At 44.9% G+C, this 19450-nt stretch overlaps 1 protein-coding gene across 1 annotated transcript in view; it reads left to right on the plus strand.

Annotated features, from left to right (window-relative positions):
- Nucleotides 1–19450, plus strand: part of KIF26B (kinesin family member 26B) — a 516204-nt gene that overhangs the window by 422118 nt on the left and 74636 nt on the right. Inside the window, exons 6-9 of the mRNA XM_081486872.1 lie at nt 4022–4228; nt 9444–9537; nt 10740–11002; nt 14519–14702. Of these exons, the coding sequence (XP_081342998.1) occupies nt 4022–4228; nt 9444–9537; nt 10740–11002; nt 14519–14702 (748 nt within the window). The remainder of the gene's footprint in view (nt 1–4021; nt 4229–9443; nt 9538–10739; nt 11003–14518; nt 14703–19450) is intronic.

Raw genomic sequence — 19450 nt, forward strand, 5'->3', positions numbered from 1 at the left:
CCTGGTCCTCAGCCTCAGTATAGGCGGGGGTGTGGGTGATCACATGGGTGGAGCCGTGAGCACCGTGGGGGCTGCCTGTCGTGTGCTCCCCATAAGGCTGAGGCAGTCGGTGCTGCTTCACGTTGATGGAGAGTCTGTCCAATTCAGGGTCGAGGATCTGTGAGTCTCACAAACCCACCTCTCCATCAGTCCCACCTGGCCATCCAGGAAGAGGTGCTGGGATGATTAATGAGCAGGACAGCAAGATACGTGCTGTTGGGAGCAACACCTATCCTGCACCAGCCACTGAAAACTTCAATGAATGAGACAAAGTGGGGTCTCTACCAGGGAGCGCTGTGGTAGGTGAGGTGCTAAGCTTCTCTCAGGGAGTCAGGGCACAGGCCGGCATTCCCCCACTCTGGGCCTTTCTAGATCCTCTGTTGCTGGGCCTAAAATAGTCCCCTTGACCCTGAGAGCTGGGGAGAAGGCTGAGCATGTTGACAGCTGTGGGGACCCTCTTCCCAGGGCAGTGGTAAGAGGGAGGGTTGTCGGAGATGTTGCCAAGAACATACCAGTGTTTGCAACAAAAGCACAAACTCCTGGCAAGAAGTCTGGGGACTTTCTTGATCACAAGTGGTATCTCCTAAGTGCTTTAATTACAGAGGATTAGCAGGAAGTGGAGTGCTGGGCTCAAGGAATAATGACACAAAGAAACGAAGCACAGAAGTCCAATTTCCTTCCTTTAAGGGTGAAAAAAAATCCATTTATTTAAATAAATTGCAAAGAAGAGAATGGAGGGTGGCATTTACCTCAGCCCATAATTCAATGGGTTTTTAAAGAGCTGTGGATCTCCTTGGTCAGACCAGTGGCTGGGATCTGCAGCTTGTCTGGAAAAATTGAACTGCAAGCCTGGAACTTCATTAAGATTCAGGAGCCTTCTGCCTGAACAAATGACTCGCCAATCCAGTCCCTTCTCTCCTGCTTCTCCTTGTGGGCCCTTGCCTGGCTTAGCTCATATTTTACATTCAGCACCTCTAGTTACCCAGAAATTGCATGTGAAATTGTGAAATAGAAAAGCAGTGGGCCATGTGACTCCATCAGTTCTGCCTGGGGTTGCATCATCCCTGACTTGTAGCGTTCAGGGGCTGGGCTAGGAGGTTGTCTGACAGAAAGCCCAAAGGCCCCAGGCACCTACCAAAAGTTGCAATTTGAATACATGCTTTTAGCACACCTGCTGTGTAAGTGGGGGCAAATCTATAGACATGAGTGGAACTGAAATAAGATTGGAGACATTCACGGTGAACAAGAAAATTGCCAGAATGGAATGCAGACAGACATGATGGTTATTGTCATATACGCAGTGACTATGTATGAGACTAGACAGTATTTTACTGATGGGAGCCTTGTAAGGCCCAGCACTTCATACCCAACTCCATCTGCAGTGATTCCCCCGTGGCATCCTTTTTGAGTCCAGGGCAAAGTGTTCTAAAACCTTATCATTCACACTGTGATTGGAAAATGCTAGGATATTGTGATTCATAGGCAGGCAAGTACAGGCAGGAGGGAGAGGGGAGGCAGAAGAGGGGGGAGGAGGAGGGGAAGAAGAGGAAGGAGGAGGCGAAACAGGAATCAGGCCCCCACTCTGTGCTCAGTACTTCACATGTCAATTCATTTCATTCTCACAACAGTTCCATGAGATAGGCAGTATTGTTCCTAATATGCAGTTGAGAAAACTGAGGCTCTGAGAAGTTTGACTATGTTTGGGAGGCAGTAGTTGGCATAATGGAAAAAAGTATGGATTGGATACTTTTCAGGGTTTTGGAGTCAGACAGAGGTGGGATCAGAGCCCAGCCATACCACCAGCAAGTTCTGTAACATCTGTTTTCTCATCTATAAAATCTGGACAGGCCTATTGAGAGGGTTAAGTAAGATACCATTGGTAATAGCATAGCCTTAGCATATCATAGACCCTCAGCAAAAGGCAGGTACCATTACATGACCTCCCAGTGAGTCGGCTCCTCCCATCAGGTAGCAAATCATTGGAGCTTCAGCATCAGTCCTTCCAGTGAATATTCAGGGTTGATTACCTTTAGGATTGACTGGTTTGATCTCTTTGCTGTCCAAGGGATGCTCAAGAGTCTTCTCCAGCACCACAATTTGAAAGCGCTCAATCTTCAGTGCTCAGGTGACTCATTGGAAAAGACCCTGATGCTGGGAAAGACTGAAGGCAAAAGGAGAAGAGGGTGGCAGAGGATGAGAGGGTTAGGTAGCATCACCGACTCAATGAACATGAATCTGAGCAAACTTTGGGACATCATGGAGAACAGAGGAGCCTGGCTTGCTGCAGTCCATGGGGTTGCAAAGAGTCAGCTTAGTGCCTGAACAACAAGAGCAGCAAAATTATATGACCTCAGTGGGAGAACAGAGATTTGACTGTGAGAGGTCAGCTTCATCCCAACCTTGCCCTCTTCCACTATGACCGTAGCCTCTGGTTCCGCACTAGACTACTATTCATAAGTGATAAGAACAAGCCCAGCCACGACAGGATGCAGGACATCTGATGAGTCCAGTGCCCTAGGAGTTCTTGACGTTTCAGCTTTGCCCACTGCAGATGAGTTCCTATGCCTCAGCAGACAGGCTGAGATAAGCAGGGGGATGACCTCACTTGCTAGGCACAGTGAAGAGTATTCTCTGAGCATTTCTATATGCTTGAAATCTTTGATGTAAAATTTTACAATCCTTTTCCCCAAAATTGATGATTGAGATTTCATCAGGCCTGAACATTGATTAGATGAAGAGGGCATGATGCAGAGAGGAGTTCAAAAATAATCCTATGTGGGACTTCCCTGGTGATCCAGTGGTTAAGACTCTGAGCTTCCAATTGCAGCAAAGCCAATGCGGGGGGTGTGGGTTCGATCCCTGGTCGGGGAATGAACTTGTACACATTCCACACAGCACGACCAATTAAATAAATATATAAATTTAAATAATAAAAGTAACCCTATTCATAACATCAGAATTTGCCTCCTTGTATTAAAAAAATCCCCTGTCTCTGTGTCTGTCTGCCCTGCTAGTCTTTGCAAAGAAGACCATATTATGGTCTTTGCAGCCCCAGTGCCTGGCTTCTAGGTTAGGTGCTCACACATTTGGACTGAACTATCTCCACGGTAACAAAGAGCTGGAAAGGGAGCAAATTCTGCCATTTTCTCAGGACTTGAGCCTCCAGAACTGTGCGTGAGGCTTCAGCTTGACTTCTGCTCAACTCAAAGCATCCAGGGCAAGCAGTCGATTCCCACAAGTGCCCTGCTCGGTCCTGGAGTGGGGCTGGGCTGGACTGAGCACTAGAAATGTTCATGTTCGATGACTTAAGAGGCAGGTTAAAGGGGTGCTGCCTTCTGTTTTCCGCAGACATGTGCTTTCATCCCCTGAAATGACCATTTCTATGCACTCACTTAATGGGATCCCAAATAACATATTTCAAACAAATATTTTATCACTTTTGCTCCTTGGAACACATTTCAAATGCTGGTCATTAAAAATAAGCCATTTTCACAGGCTTCTGATGATGACACTAATAACTGTGGGTTTTTGTCTGTAAGAGTCCTGATGTGCAAGAGGCAAGGAGTAAATTACAGAGCTCACTTTTATGTCCAGGGTTTATTGATCTGCGAGCTTTAAGGGAACTACACTAGCCCCCAAAGCGTGGCAGTCCAGATTACCTTTTCATCTAAGTAATTGGGCCACCTGGGTACAGTTAACTTTCTATTTATATTAATAGGAAGACAAAGAGCGTGATGTGCCAGATCTGTAATAAAGTAACAGATGTATCAAAATATTCTACCTGGTAATTATAAATAAGTCAGTTTTCCAATGACCTGCTGAGGATTATGTTGCTAATTCATTGTGCATTTTATCATAATTTATCATGAGACGATTCCACACTGCCATATACACTTGTGTCTCCAAAGGACATAAAAGTACTCCATCATAAAGTATCCAAGTGTCTTAATGCCTGTCATTTCCTGCCTTTGTTTCTTAACAGGTGAAAGTCATGCTTCGCATCTGTTCCACGCTGGCTCGAGATACCTCAGAATCCAGCTCTTTCTTAAAGGTGGACCCACGGAAGAAGCAAATCACCTTGTATGACCCCTTGACATGTGGAGGTCTAAATGCCTTCCAAAAGAGAGGGAACCAAGTTCCTCCTAAGATGTTTGCCTTTGATGCGGTTTTTCCACAAGATGCTTCTCAGGTGGGTATGATCCCTCCTCAGGTTCAGGCAATATTGATTAGTTTCAAGAATCTGTAATTCTTCACTAGGACCCAAGAGCTGGGAGGGTACCTTCCAGAGCAGTCTGTTGGGTCAGTTCCACTGTCCACACAACAACATTTGCAAGTCAGTTTGAGTTCCATTGACTAGTTCAGTTCTTTTAAATGGTTGGTATCACACCTTCGGCAGGCTGTGCCAGGATTTCAGCAGAACATACCTTTGGAGAGAAGGAAGAGTGAGCCAATCAGTGGATGGCAAACAGGAGCAGGAAGGGAGCAGGCTGAATCTGAAGTTTCAGGAACAGCTGCATCGAGGTGCTGACAAGTGGTCCATTGGGACCCCACTTCTGCCTGGACATCTGCAGTGAACCACCAGGGACATGTCTCTGCCTGGGCTTCTGGGTGTGAGTTTATAAGAAGAGAAAAGATGTTTCAAGGAGTTGGGTTAGAATTAGGCAGGGTTCTCTGGTTCCATAGAAGGTAGTCCAAGTGAGGACCTCGAGTGCTAGGCAGAGAAATTGAGGCTGTCATGCAATCCTGTGGCCTGGGTCAGGCTAGGGATAGCTCTTGCTGCATTACAAACTGAATCCGCCTGCAATGTGGAAGACCTAGGTTCAATCCCTGCATTGGAAAGATCCCTTGGAAAAGGGAATGGCTACCTACTCCAGTATTCTGGCCTGGAGAATTCCATGGACTGTATAGAGATTTGAGCTTCCCTGGTGGCTCAGACGGTAAAGCGTCTGCATACAATGCGGGAGACCAGGGTTCAATCCCTGGGTCAGGAAGATCTCCTGGAGAAGGAAATGGCAACCCACTCCAGTATTCTTGCCTGGAAAATCCCATGGATGGAGGAACCTGATAGGCTACAGTCCATGGGGTCGCAAAGAGTCGGACATGACTGAGCAACTTCACTTTTCACTTTCACTAAATCTAGTGGATTAAAACAGGAATCATTTATTATCACCCATGAGTCTGTGGGTCAGCTGAGCATTCCTCTACCTCCAGCTTGGCACACCTGTGCATCAGTGATCGACTCTGGTTTGGGTCAGGAACTCCATTGATCTTGGCTGGATGCTATCACATGTTTGAGGGTTGGCCAGCTTTAGGCTGGTCCAGAGTGGCATTGGCCAGCTCACTTGGTCTGTCTTCCATGTTGTCTCTTATCAGCTAGCAGGCTATCTTGGGCTTGCTGTCATGGCAATGACAGGATCCAAGCTTGCAGGCCTCTTGAAGTCTTAGGCTCAGAACTGACGCATCATCCCTTTTGCTGAATTTGATTGGTCAAAATTTGAGGGGTGGGGAAGAGGCTCTGCCTCTTGATTGGAGGAGCTGCAGAGTCACATTGCAAGGGGAAAACACAGAGAGGGGTGGAGAATTGTGGCCATTTTCGTTGCTCAGTTATGAGTATAATTTGGAGGCTTCTTGGGGGCCCAAGGTGCCAAGATTCCTTAACCAAAGCTCCTGGAACCCATCCCAGTAAGAACAGATGTCTACTAGAAGATCCACTTACACCATCTGGTGCAATTCATCTGCCATGAATTGGTGCACTGGATCTTGTAGTAGACATCTGTAACCCAGGTTATAGGTGTACAGTGGCCTACTTTGCCTGCGTTTTGGCATCAGACACCTGCACCTTCCTGATAAATTTCCAGCACTTCCCAAGATTTATACAAAACTATGTAAAATCAGGTAACTAATAGCCTAGAGCAGAACCTGAAGACAGGGTGCTGATGGCTGCCAATTGCAGCTCCTGTTAATTTCCTCCATGTGACATCTGAGTGTAGGAAGTAGTGATATTCACACAGGCGCCTATATTACACCATAGGCACTTAGCACATATTATAGGCTTCACTCATTAACAAGCCAAGCATGTGGTTTCCCCAAAGAGTTTTACCATGAAAAGATAAAGTACTTTATGAATAAGTTCTATAGTTTCTCTCTTCATTACATTTTTTTGTGTTCTACCACCCAATGGGCTCACTAATCTAAACCTGACATTGGGTCTAATAAATGACCTACAAATAATTTAATTAAGCTAAGACTTTTCAAAAGCAAATCTCCCTAAGTCATAAGAATTCCAAAACAAACCCTAAATTAAGTGTGGCCTATTAATAAGTTTTAGATTTATCCCAGAAAAGGGAGCCATCTTTATTGCTAGTCTTTGCTTACATTTCACACTTGGTTCCAGGGCTCGTGTGCTCACTCTGACAGTTGTGCTCACTTCAGAATGCTTTGATTCTGTTACAATTCTAATATAGTAAATGAATTAATAAATTTGCAGTTTTCAAGAGGTTTCATGTACATTAACCCACTCAGACTCTTCCTGGAATCCAGTGCTATTGGAAAGGGAGGTATTGCTATTTTCACATTACAGACAAGGAAACTGAGACTCAAAAATTCAGGCTCTCATTCGTAGACCCTTTCCCGGGTGGACATCCTTCCTGGATTCTTCCTAGGAAACAATTCATGTCCTGCTCAGTATGGTGTTGTATCTTTGTCCTCCCGCCATTTTATCCACTATTTACTAGCAGTGTGTCCTTGAGCAAGTCACTCCACTTCTCTGGGCCTCAGTGTGCTCAACAATAAAATGAAAACAAGATCAAAATATGCCTCATGTGGTTGCTGTGATTCACTGCATGGATACACATGAGGTGCTTGGAGCAGAGCCTGGACATAGTGTGTGTCCCATAAATGCTATTTTTACTATTTTGTTGTCATTGTTAATAGTGATATCAGGCTGCTGGCATGGCCAGTCTCAGCCCCCATGAGGGAACACCCTTTGAGCCTCTGAAACGGGAAAGCAGGAAAGTGTGCCAAATGGGCCTCTGCTCTCAGACCCTTATGGTTGTCTTGTGAAGCAGCAGCCACCACAGTGGCCTGAAGCAGTCATGAGCTTTGCTTTCACTGGGTCTCTAACGGCATCAGATTCCTGAAGCTAAGCAGGGATTAGAACAGCCCTTGCCCCTCCTTATAAGCCACCCTCAGTACCCTCAAGTGGGCTTGGCAGTCATCAGCTGTCCATTGCTGGGGCAGACCTCTGCTGGGACCAGCTTTTGGGAGGTGTCTTAGTCCATTTGATGGACTAAGACACCCTCTTAATGAAACAGCACAGACTGGGTGTCTTATAGGCAACAGAAATTTATCTCATACAGTTCTGAAGGTTGGAAGTCTAAGATCAAGGAGCTGGCAGTTTCAGTGTGTGGTGAGGGGTGCCTCTTGATTCATAGACAACTGTCTTCTCCATACATCCTTACACTGTGGGATGAGCAGGAGAGTTCTCTGGGGCCTCTTTTGTAAGGGCACTAATCCCATCTATGAGGGCTCCACCCTCCTGACTTATCACCTCCCAAAGGCTCCACCTTCAAATACCATCACATTGAACATTCAACATTTGAACTTGGTGGAGGAAGGGGAACACAAACATTCTGTCATCACCAGGAAGGGTGGGTGGGAGAACTGAGACCTGCCTGTGGGGAACCCACGGAGTCTGCTTGGGAAGGCTCCTGCCTCTCTCGGTTCAAGGGGAAAGACAACAAAGGACCTCCAGGGACCATGGTCAGCTCTTAACAAACACCAGATGGACATGTTGCTGAGCATTCTCTTCTCAGTGAACACTGAGCAGGAATTCTGCACGGGGACACCTGCCCACCCACCCTGTGCCCTGTGCAGCTGCTTCTGTATCTCTCTGTCCTCGGGCCTTTGGACAGGGTAGTCAGGAATGTGTGTGGATTTGGCTCACATTCAAGCATCTTTCTCTTTGCTGACCTTGAATCTAATACAGTTTACTTTATGTATGGCTCTAGAGGGGCTCTCAACCGCCTAGATCCCCTCTCACTTCATATCCAAGGAAGGCAGGATTCATTTGGTGATAACTTCTCCCAGCCCTGCAGAGGCACGTTAGCAAATTCCATCAAGTTTCCACTGCCTCCATCTCAGGGTTTGGCACTGGACTCTCATTGCTTAGGCCCTGGGGGCGAGACAGAGCCTGTGGTCCCCACCGCAGCCTTGTCCAGCTACTGCCTTTGTTGAGTGGGAGCCCCCAGCAGAGCTGCCGAGGTGACCACCAGAACAGTTGACAATTGTTGGGAGTGTGGTTTTTCCGTTTCAGTTCAGGAGAGAAAATTGACTTTTGAACACTTAGGTTCATCGTGTTGCTGCAACCTGGAGTTAAATAACTGCATTCATTGCCGAGGCTGCAGTTCTCAGATTCCCACTAGGAGGCACGTTGCTCCGATGCCCGTGGAGCTCTCAGTTTGGACATCCTCCAACTGCTTCCAGATCCGCCTCGATGCTGAGGCAGAAAAGAAGGTGCAGCACATGTCAAGTGATTTGCCCTCTTGCTGCTGTGAAAGCCTTGGATGCTAACTAGAGGGATTTCCCAGATCCCCAAATCAGTTCATAAAATGTATGTTCTTATCATTTGCAGAGCACCGTATTATTGGGTGTTAATGGGGAAATACCAAAAGTGACCAAGAGCCTGGCCTCTGTCTAAAGATTTAATAGTCACATTGGAGATGAGACACATAACAGGCTGAAGAAAACCCATTGTAATATACTGACCAATGGTGATTAATAGTGTATACGTTGAGTGTATCTATAGAGAAGGAAAGAGAAAGCTGGTTTTGGAAAGGGAAGGATGGAGATGGAGAAAGAGGAGGGAGTTAGGAAGACAAAGCAGACATCCATCATTAACCTCCTGCTTATATTAGAACTGTAATATATATCAAGGTCACTTTCCTGAAATGGCACATCACCTTTTACTCTCTAATAAAACCTAATCCATTTCATAAACTCTGTGTGTGTGTGCTTGTATGTGAAAGGAAGGAAAGATATAGTTAGCAGAGGGTGAATGGAAAATTTAAATATTTGTACAAGGAGGCCAGAATGGCAAATCAGAGAAGGGTGTGAGGTCCGTGAAGGCACCCTGGATTCCCATTCCAGCCCGTTCCTGCCTCGTCTGCAGAGACAGCAACTTAAATGTATGATTAGCAGAAGGGTGGTTTGCATGTAATGAGTGTAACACTCAGGCTTGCAAGGGACCGGGAAATAGGAAGGGTTCTGAGAGCCTCCAGAACTCCATTAGAGCCGACCCATCTGAAAATGCCAGGGCTTTGTGACCCTGAGCCCCAGGAAAGCAGGCACAAGTTTCCATTGTTAATGGTCCACTCACAGCTTGTGTCTCCTCTTGTGTCTGCCAGGCTGAAGTGTGTGCTGGAACTGTTGCAGAAGTGATCCAGTCTGTGGTCAACGGAGCAGATGGCTGTGTGTTCTGTTTCGGCCACGCCAAGTTGGGTCAGTGAGAACTTCACTTCTTCATGCTGCTTGCTGGATTCCCCATTACTTCATCCCTTCTTCTGTATTGTCCTCAGATGAAGGGGAAGGTGTTTTCCTGCAGTGCTGAACTGAATAATCATGAATAACCGTTTCTGCTTCTGAAATGTAGATGTTCACCCTGAGTGGATTCCCAGTCATCTAGTAAAGCCTTAAAGTCCAGGAGATGAACAAAGAATAATGGGGTTGTTCCCACTTGGTCTGGGTCAGGGTCACGCCCAGAAAGCCAGCAGGAAAATTACATTTCCTGAGCAGGGGTTGTTGGGGAGCAGAGAGGACCCCCCTTTCCTCTTGGGTTCTACATAAAGCCAGAGGAGCAGCCACCAAGCAAAGCTCAGACCCCATTAGCCCGTCTGGGAGGATCAGTCTAGCAGCACCCCTACTTCCCACACCCCACGGTGGGGAACCCACCTGTGCTGAAGCACCTGGGAAAGGCCTCCACACAGCTCTGTGAGGCCCTAATGACTGAATCCCCCTGAAGTGCCTTCTTAATCCTGACCTATGGCCATCTGCTCACCAGGTCTTACCTGACGTGCTTGATAAGTTAGTAATTTGGGGCATTCCAAAAAATGGCCCTGGGCAGAGCTCCCAACAGCAACTTTGCTATGATGGAGCCAGTTCTAGGCCAGGATGGAAAGCCCGTTTCATCTCACTACCACTTTGGTCTTCTTGATGTCTGATCAAAGCAGTGATCCAGATTTTAAAGGGAATTTGCTCATGCTATAAAAGCATACACAGCATTTAACTTGAGAAAGGATATAAAGTGTAAGTATGTGTAGTGAATCTGTGGGGTGTGATAAAAAGACCCATAACAGTGATGAAACACCTCTAGCCTTCCCACCATGAGGAAAACAATGCGGAAACTGGACAGCTTGTAATGTTGTGGGATTTTCCTCGAGGTCAGTTGTGATTTAACCTTGACATCAGTCTGGATTCTCAAATTCTTTATTATAGCCCTTCCATCCATAGTACTTGGAAATGTCATCTTTGTTGTTGCTGTCAAATTTTGTTGTTGTTGTTGAATATTTTTCACCTTTTGATTTCCTTTCTTCCCATTCCCCACTCCCCAGGCCTTTCTCCTGCATCCTTGGCATCTATTCTTGAGACTACAGAATGATGTCCAGACACTCAAGCTGCTATTCTTTCTTTCCTCACCCTCCCAGGAAAGTCCTACACCATGATCGGCAAAGACGACTCCATGCAAAACCTGGGCATCATCCCCTGTGCCATCTCTTGGCTCTTCAAGCTGATCAACGAACGGAAAGAAAAGACTGGAGCACGTTTCTCGGTGCGGATCTCAGCCGTGGAGGTGTGGGGTAAAGAAGAGAACCTTCGGGACCTGCTGTCGGAGGTGGCCACGGGCAGCCTACAGGATGGCCAGTCCCCAGGCGTGTACCTGTGCGAGGACCCCATCTGTGGCACGCAGGTGATTGCTTCCGGGGGCTTAGTCGGCTCCGGGTGGCTCATCCCTACCTCAGCGGCTGGGACACTTCACCTCGTGACTCATTCAACATGTAAACTGGGGAGGCTTGCAAGTGTTTACTTTAAAGTGGACTGGAACTTTATGGCCTGCAGCTGCGGGGCCAGCTGCTCGCCCAACCTAAATATTTGTACCTTGAATCTAATTGACAATGAGCAGGAACCACAATTGTTGTAGCAATTGGGGGATATTGAATTCACTTTTCTTTATGCCCCTTTCCAAAAAAAAAAAAAGTACACTTTTTCTTTTGTTTAACAACAAGCCGAAATATTTACTGCTTTGCACAAATAGCTCCAGCCATTACTGGGACTGTTTATGGCTCTATAAACTGTGTTTCTGGCACTGGTTTACAGCCAGATTAGTGGTGCTGTAGGAAAAACTAATAACCACTTTCTAATTAGAACCATGATATAATTGCTAAGCCAAGAGAAGTTCCAGTTCACCTCTTCAGGATGTCATGCCTGTTGAAAGTGTTTCTACCTTGCTGTTTGATGATAGATGCAGAAATGACCTGGGAGGTCCCTAGTTCACACCCAGAATAATCACTTCTTTCAGTCTCTAGCAATAGGCTTTAGTTTCTAGTTTTATCAGATGCCTCCAGTTTATATGTGTTCATTTTGATAAGTATTATACCTGTCTCATCTCAAGTAGGATTATTTTCTCGGGTGAAGGTACCCCCTCTATTACCGCCATCTACTCATACCTGTCCACGTTCTTGCCCTGGTTAAAGCATCTCAGATCCTCCTACTTCCATTGTGTGTCCTCATGATTCACACAGCTTTATGTGACCTTCAAGGATCACCTATTCCCACTTCCTTCCTTGCCACTCTTCTTAAATTACATTTGGATCACCTCAGAAAGCAGTGACTCTCACTTTAATGTGCATAAGAAGCCCTGAGGATCTTGTTAAAATGCAGGTTCTGGGATTGGGCCCTTGATCATGCATTTCTAACAAGCTTCCCAATGACTGACCGCACTCTCAGTAGCAAGACTCTAAGGCATCAACCATCCTCCCTCTTACTCTGGGCCTTTGCAAATTCTATTCCTTGTGCATAGAACAGTGCCTGCTCCTCTCCTCTTGCTCTTCATCTGGCTAACTCCTTATTTGGGTGTATTAGCTAGATGTCACTTCTTCCAGGAAGCTCTCTTGGATGTTTCTGCTGTCACTCGGGATTGCTTGGTTAGTTCTCAGCAATGCCCAAAGGTCTGTACCATGTCTGACTGAAACTGGCTCTTCATAGTTTTAATGATGCATCAGATATTATTTGGATATGAAACCTAAATAGAATGCAAGCTAAGTGGTCACACAAACCTTAATGCAGTGGTTCTAAAACTTCAGTCTTCATCAGAGTCGCCTGGAAGACTTGTTAAAACACAGACTTCTGGGCTCCACGTCTAGAATTTCTGATTCAGTAGGCCTGGAATAGAGCCCTGAAATATGCATTTGTAACAAGTTTCTATGTTATACTGATGCTGCTGGTCTGGGGACTACACTTTGAGAACCACCAGTTGGAAGCATAAGATGTGCTCAGACCTCATCTACACAGCACCTGTGACAGAATTGGTGTGACCCTACCCGCTGTTCCCACTCTATGCATTACCTAGACATTCAACTTTGCTATAACCTCCATTCACTTTTATAACATCAATAATGGAGTTCCACAGAGGTGAAAGCTCTGATTAACTGAAAACTAAGAAGAAGAAGACAAGACCCACATCCTCTTTACCTTCTTGCCGAAGAATATTAAACATTCTTTGGGTTATTTTTCTGCCGTAGTAAGTATAAAACAATGAGCACAACAGAACCTGTCTTTGAAGTTTGAGGATTTTGGTGGCCTCAGGTTCTAAATATCAACTCTCTTAGTTCAGAATTATGGGTGCAGTTAGAGTCAGAATCAGTTCAATTCAGTTTAGTCACTCAGTCGTGTCTGACTCTTTTTGACCCCATGGACTACAGCACGCCAGGCTTCCCTGTTCTTCACTATCTCCTGGAGCTTGCTCAAACTCATGTCCATTGAGTCAGTGATGCCATCCAACCATCTCATCCTCTGTTGTCCCCTCCTCCTCCTGCCTTCAATCTTTCCCAGCATCAGGGACTTTTCTAATGAGTCAGTTCTTCACATCAGGTGGCCAAAGTATTGGGCTTCAGCTTTAGCATCAGTCCTTCCAATGAATATTCAGCACTGATTTCTTTAGGATTGACAGGTTTGATCTCCTTGCAGTCCAAGGGACTCTCAAGAGTCTTCTCCAGCACCATAGTTCAAAAGCATCAATTCTTCAACACTCAGCTTTCTTTATGGTCCAACTCTCACAACCATACATGACTACTGGAAAAACCATAGCTTTGACTCCATGGAACTTTGTCAGCAGAACTGTCAAAATTTCTACTGACCCTAAGGCTCGTACTGTAAATCATTTCTTTGAACAAATCAGAAATATTAGTTTCCTTTTCTTCCTCCTCCCCTGATAAAGAAATACAGGTCAAATGCTGATAATATTGCTCTGAGTCAGGTTTACTGTCAATATAATTGCCAAGCATCTCACAGGATTTAGATCCATTTCCCCTAATGCTTCTTTAATCAATTAATGAGTATGCCTTGAACATAATTTAGAAACTAAAGATAAAGTAGATATACCTTTAGATGAGACAAATGATATAGATGAGACATTCAAGTATCTTGGGTTTTTTCCCATGTCTTTTACATTTACTTCTTTAGAATTATTCTAGTAAATGTGGCCTAAAATTGACTTTAATTAAATAGCTGGAAAAATTGAGAGTCGAGTTAAAGCCAAGTAAGTTTTTTCACCTCTTTAAGATACAGTATTCTCTGGATCATCTGCTTCTATACAGTCTAATCTTTGAATTCAAGATGCAGTCACATCCCACATGTTCCCTTAGGGACATGGATTGCCTAGGATGTTGGGTTTGCTGGGCTCTGCAGAGGTCAAGGCGGGACACCTGCTTCCACTGAACACTGAGATAAAACCATTTGCTTTTCACATCTACTACTTACAGATTCTGGGCTTCCCTGGTGGCTCAGCAGTAAAGAATCTGCTGCCAATACAGGAGATTCAGGTTCAATCCTTGGATCAGGAAGATCCCCTGGAGTTGGAAATGGCAACCTACTCCAGTATTCTTGCCTGGAAAATCCCATGGACAGAGGAGCCTGGTGGGCTACAGTCCTTGGGGTCACAAAAGAGCAGACACGACTTAGCAACCAAACAACAAGAACAACTTACAGATTCTACTTCCATTGTAAAAAGGGGTGAAAATATTCTTCTCCAATAAGCATGCTTAGGGTTAATTTTCAGATATGAATAAATTAAGCTGAGAATTGCACATGGGCATGGGCCCTGGTTCCAGAAGGACATCAGCCTTGGAGAGTGGGGAAGGGAGAGCCAGCCTGAGTGGCAGGTGAGCCCTCCCACCTGCAGCATTAGCCCTTCCCTTGTGTCTTGCAGCTGCAGAACCAGAGTGAGCTGCGGGCGCCCACCGCGGAGAAGGCCGCCTTTTTCCTGGATGCGGCTATCGCCTCCCGGCGGGGCAACCAGCAAGACTGCGACGAGGACGACCTCCGCAACTCGCACATGCTCTTCACGCTGCACATCTACCAGTACCGCATGGAGAAGAGTGGCAAGGGGGGAAGTAAGTCTGCCTCTACCCCTGCTCTTCCTTGCGCTCCCTGGGGAGAAGGCTCTCGTCCGGGTCAGTCCGGGACCTTTTAAAACATAATACAATCTAAGCACTTCCCCAGTGGTCCAGTAGTTAAGATTCTGCACTTCCAGTGCAGTGGGCATGGGGTTTGATCCCTGGTGGGAGAACCAAGATTTCACATGCCTTGGGGCTCAGCCAAAAAAAAGATATCAAGTAAATGAGTTTTAAAAAAGAAATGTAGTATAATCTCACCAGTCTGCGCTGACCTTTGCTTTTGAACATCCAAGAGAAAAGGGCTCGCTTGCTAAAGATAATTTACACGTGTAATTGCCATGGGAACGTGAGAGGACAAACTTTAGTAAAGAAAAACAACTGCTTCATAGTATATTTTTGTTCATAAACCATAAAAGTGCTCATCATCAAAGACTAACGTGTCTGTCTACCAAAGCACCCTGGCCATGTTACTAATCATTAGCTTGAATCCACTCTATGAACCTAGAAGAAACAAAATCATGTTTTTATTTATTTATTTTTTTTATAAATTTATTTATTTTAGTTGGGGGCTAATTACTTTACAATATTGTAATAGTTTTTGCCATACATTGACATGAATCAGCCATGGGTTTACATGTGTTCCCCTTCCTGGACCCCCCACCCACCTCCCTCCCCATCCCATCCCTCTGGGTCATCCCATTGCCCCGGCCCTGAGCCCTTGTCTCATGCATCGAACATGGAATGGTGTTCTGTTTCACATACGATAATATACATGTTTCAATGCTATTCTCCCAGAACGTCCCACCCTCACCTTCTCCCTCAGAGTCCATAAAATTGTTCCATGCATCTGTGTCTCTTATTCTGTCTCGCATATAGGGTTATCATTACCATCTTTCAAATTCCATATATATGCATTAGTATACTGTATTGTTGTTTTTCTTTCTGGCTTACTTCACTCTGTATAATGGGCTCCAGTTTCATCCATCTCAGTAGAACCGATTCAAATGTATTTTTTTTTAATGGCTGAGTAATATTCCATTGTGTATATGTACCACAGCTTCCTTATCCATTCGTCTACTGATGGACATCTAGGTTGCTTCCATGTCCTGGCTATTGTAAACAGTGCTGCGATGAACATTGGGGTACACGTGTCTCTTTCAATTCTGGTTTCCTCGGTGTATATGCCCAGCAGTGGGATTGCTGGGTCATATGGCAGTTCTATTCCCAGTTTTTTAAGGAATCTCCACACTGTTCTCCATAGTGGCTGTACTAGTTTGCATTCCCACCAACAGTGTAAGAGGGTTCCCTTTTCTCCACACCCTCTCCAGCATTTATTGCTTGTAGACTTTTGGATAGCAGTCATTCTGACTGGTGTGAAATGATACCTCATTGTGGTTTTGATTTGCATTTCTCTAATAATGAGTGATGTTGAGCATCTTTTCATGTGTTTGTTAGCCATCTGTATGTCTTCTTTGGAGAAATGTCTGTTTAGTTCTTTGGCCCATTTTTTGATTGGGTCGTTTATTTTTCTGGAATTCAGCTGCAGAAGTTGCTTGTATATTTTTGAGATTAATTGTTTGTCTGTTGCTTCATTTGCTATTATTTTCTCCCATTCTGAAGGCTGTCTTTTCACCTTGCTTATAGTTTCCTTTGTTGTGCAAAAGCTTTTAATTTTAATTAGGTCCCATTTGTTTATTTTTGCTTTTATTTCCAATATTCTGGGAGGTGGGTCATGGAGGATCCTGCTGTGATTTATGTCGGAGAGTGTTTTGCCTATGTTTTCCTCTAGGAGTTTTATAGTTTCTGGTCTTACGTTTAGATCTTTAATCCATTTTGAGTTTATTTTTGTGTACGGTGTTAGGAAGTGTTCTAGTTTCATTCTTTTACAAGTGGTTGACTAGTTTTCCCAGCACCACTTGTTAAAGAGATTGTCTTTTCTCCATTGTATATTCTTGCCTCCTTTGTCGAAGATAAGGTGTCCATATGTGCGTGGGCTTATCTCTGGGCTTTCTATTTTGTTCCATTGATCTATATTTCTATCTTTGTGCCAGTACCATACTGTCTTGATGACTGTGGCTTTGTAGTAGAGCCTGAAGTCAGGCAGGTTGATTCCTCCAGTTCCATTCTTCTTCCTCAAGATTGCTTTGGCTATTCGAGGTTTCTTATATTTCCATACAAATTGTGAGATGATTTGTTCTAGTTCTGTGAAAAATACCATTGGTAGCTTGATAGGGATTGCATTGAATCTATAGATTGCTTTGGGTAGTATACTCATTTTCACTATATTAATTCTTCCAATCCATGAACACGGTATATTTCTCCATCTGTTTGTGTCCTCTTTGATTTCTTTCATCAGTGTTTTATAGTTTTCTATATATAAGTCTTTTGTTTCTTTAGGTAGATATATTCCTAAGTATTTTATTCTTTTTGTTGCAATGGTGAATGGTATTGTTTCCTTAATTTCTCTTTCTGTTTTCTCAATATTGGAGTATAGGAATGCAAGGGATTTCTGTGTGTTAATTTTATATCCTGCAACTTTACTATATTCATTGATCAACTCTAGTAATTTTCTAGTAGAGTCTTTAGGGTTTTCTATGTAGAGGATCATGTCATCTGCAAACAGTGAGAGTTTTACTTCTTCTTTTCCTATCTGTATTCCTTTTATTTCTTTTTCAGCTCTGATTGCAAAATCATGTTTTTAAAATAGACTATGAATCAGACTTCTGAATAGCTAACCAGATCCTGGCTGCCTCCCTCCCTCAGGTAATGCCCAGCGGTGACATTTCTCTGTAAACACCTATGCCCAGGACATACTCTGTGAGCAAGCTGCCCTGCCAGGAACCCAACTCAGTACTTACAGGGTCCCCTCTTGGCTGTTTTCAAAGCCAGCGCTGCATCATTCCAATCTTTGTCTGCCAAGTAGTATATACTCCATGCTCAGAAGCTGAGTGCCAACACTCAGTTGAGTGTTTCAGTTGGGACCCTGGGCTGTGGGCAAAGTAGTCCATTGACCTCACTGGGCTTTTCTAAGGCAACTGTGGCCCCCAGCACTCTCCGAATGATTGCCTCAAGGACACTGGATGCCAGAAAGACAAACAAAAGCCCTGAGTTAGGAGCCTAACCCTGGTGTCTATAATGGGAGGCAACCAGCTAACCAAATTCCATAGAACCTGGAATTAAGACATGCAGCCTCAACCTGTGGATGGGCCCCCTCAATTTGGGCTCCTTGTTGCCCAAAGAGTTGGAAACTGGTTCTCCCGGAGGCAGCTGTGGGGGGCTTCCATTCCCCCTTTCCACTTAAGGGAAGTGGAAGCTTCCTCCTCCCCCCATCTCAATGCCTTTGTTGGTCCAGTCTTCTGTTATTGTTCCTATTCCTTAATTGTTGTTGTTTAGTTCAGGTTTATGAGATATAATTTAAATTCAGTAAAAATTACCCTCTTTATATATTGTTAAATAAATGTTGGCAAATCTATTCAGTCGTGGAACCACCACCACCGCTATATCAAGATAGAGAACAAAGCCATGGGTACAGAAAAGTCCCTCTAGCCCTAACAGTCAGTCCCCTCCCCAGCCTGTGACAGCTACTGATCAGATTCTTGTCCTTATAGTCTTGCCTACGTCCAGAATATCACCTAAATGGAATCATGTGGTCCATGTGTGGCCCTTTTGTGTCTGGCTTCTTTCATTTAATATAATGCATTGGAGGGGCTTACCAGGTAGCTCAGCAGTAAGGAATCCGCCTGCCAATGCAGGAGACTCAGGAGATGCAGGTCGATCCCTGGGTTTGGAAGATCCCCTGGAGAAGGAAATGGCAACCCACTCCAGTATTCGTGCCTGGAGAATTTCAGGGACAGAGGAGCCTGGCGGGCTACAGCCCATGGGGCTGCAAAAGAGTCGGAAAAGACTGAGTGACTGAGCATGCTGCAGTGCATTTGAGATGCATCCATGTAGCTGCATGGATCAGTCATTCACTCTCCTTGCTGCCTGCTCCTTTGGTTTGAACTGGGCCCAGAGATGTGCATCGTCCCCTCTCCCCTATTAAGGGGTTGTGTAGTCCAGGGACTAAAATCTTGCTAGATATCATTGTTGGGGCCAGAGTTCCACTAATCCAGGCTTGGACCCACAGCCTTGGCTACTTATACTGGCTGCTGCCCAGGAATCCAGAGGTACTGGCCCTCACTTGCACCCAAGGAGGTATGTTGTCCATCAGCTGAATAGATCACTCTTGACAACCAGTGATGGTGATACAGGTCTGGCTGGGCAAAATGAGCAAAATCTTTTGAATGCGAGTCTTTCAGGGGAGATTGATTTTCAGTGGAGGGCTCACATTATGTATAGCATTTCCATTTAGAATAACTTGCTAAAAAAGAAGGAGACAAGGAATTAGGATAGGGATGAAATGATCCAGACCTTGAAATTCTCTAACAGAGCTTTATCCACTGTTCTCCTAACAATCTGGGAGCTGGCTTTAGATCCTGCCCTCACTGATTTTTCTGGGTTCTATCCTAGCAGCATGAATGTGGGGAGTCTGAAAAAAATATTTATTTTATTCTTTTAAGCAGCCAGTAATCATCGTAATCAAAGCTTACAGTAGATTCTTGTACTGTCAGCAAAGGGTGACTTACTGAAGATCTGAATCTGGAGCCAAATAGCTTCCAAATGTCTCTGAGCCGAAAAGCTTTGGAGGGAGGATAATCTCCTCCTCCTAGGTTTCAAACCAAGTTAAAACAACTTTGTTGTCAGTT

This window comes from Giraffa tippelskirchi, chromosome 5, assembly GCF_054371585.1.
Source record: "Giraffa tippelskirchi isolate mGirTip1 chromosome 5, T2T-mGirTip1v1.2.pri, whole genome shotgun sequence".
NCBI lineage: Eukaryota > Metazoa > Chordata > Mammalia > Artiodactyla > Giraffidae > Giraffa > Giraffa tippelskirchi.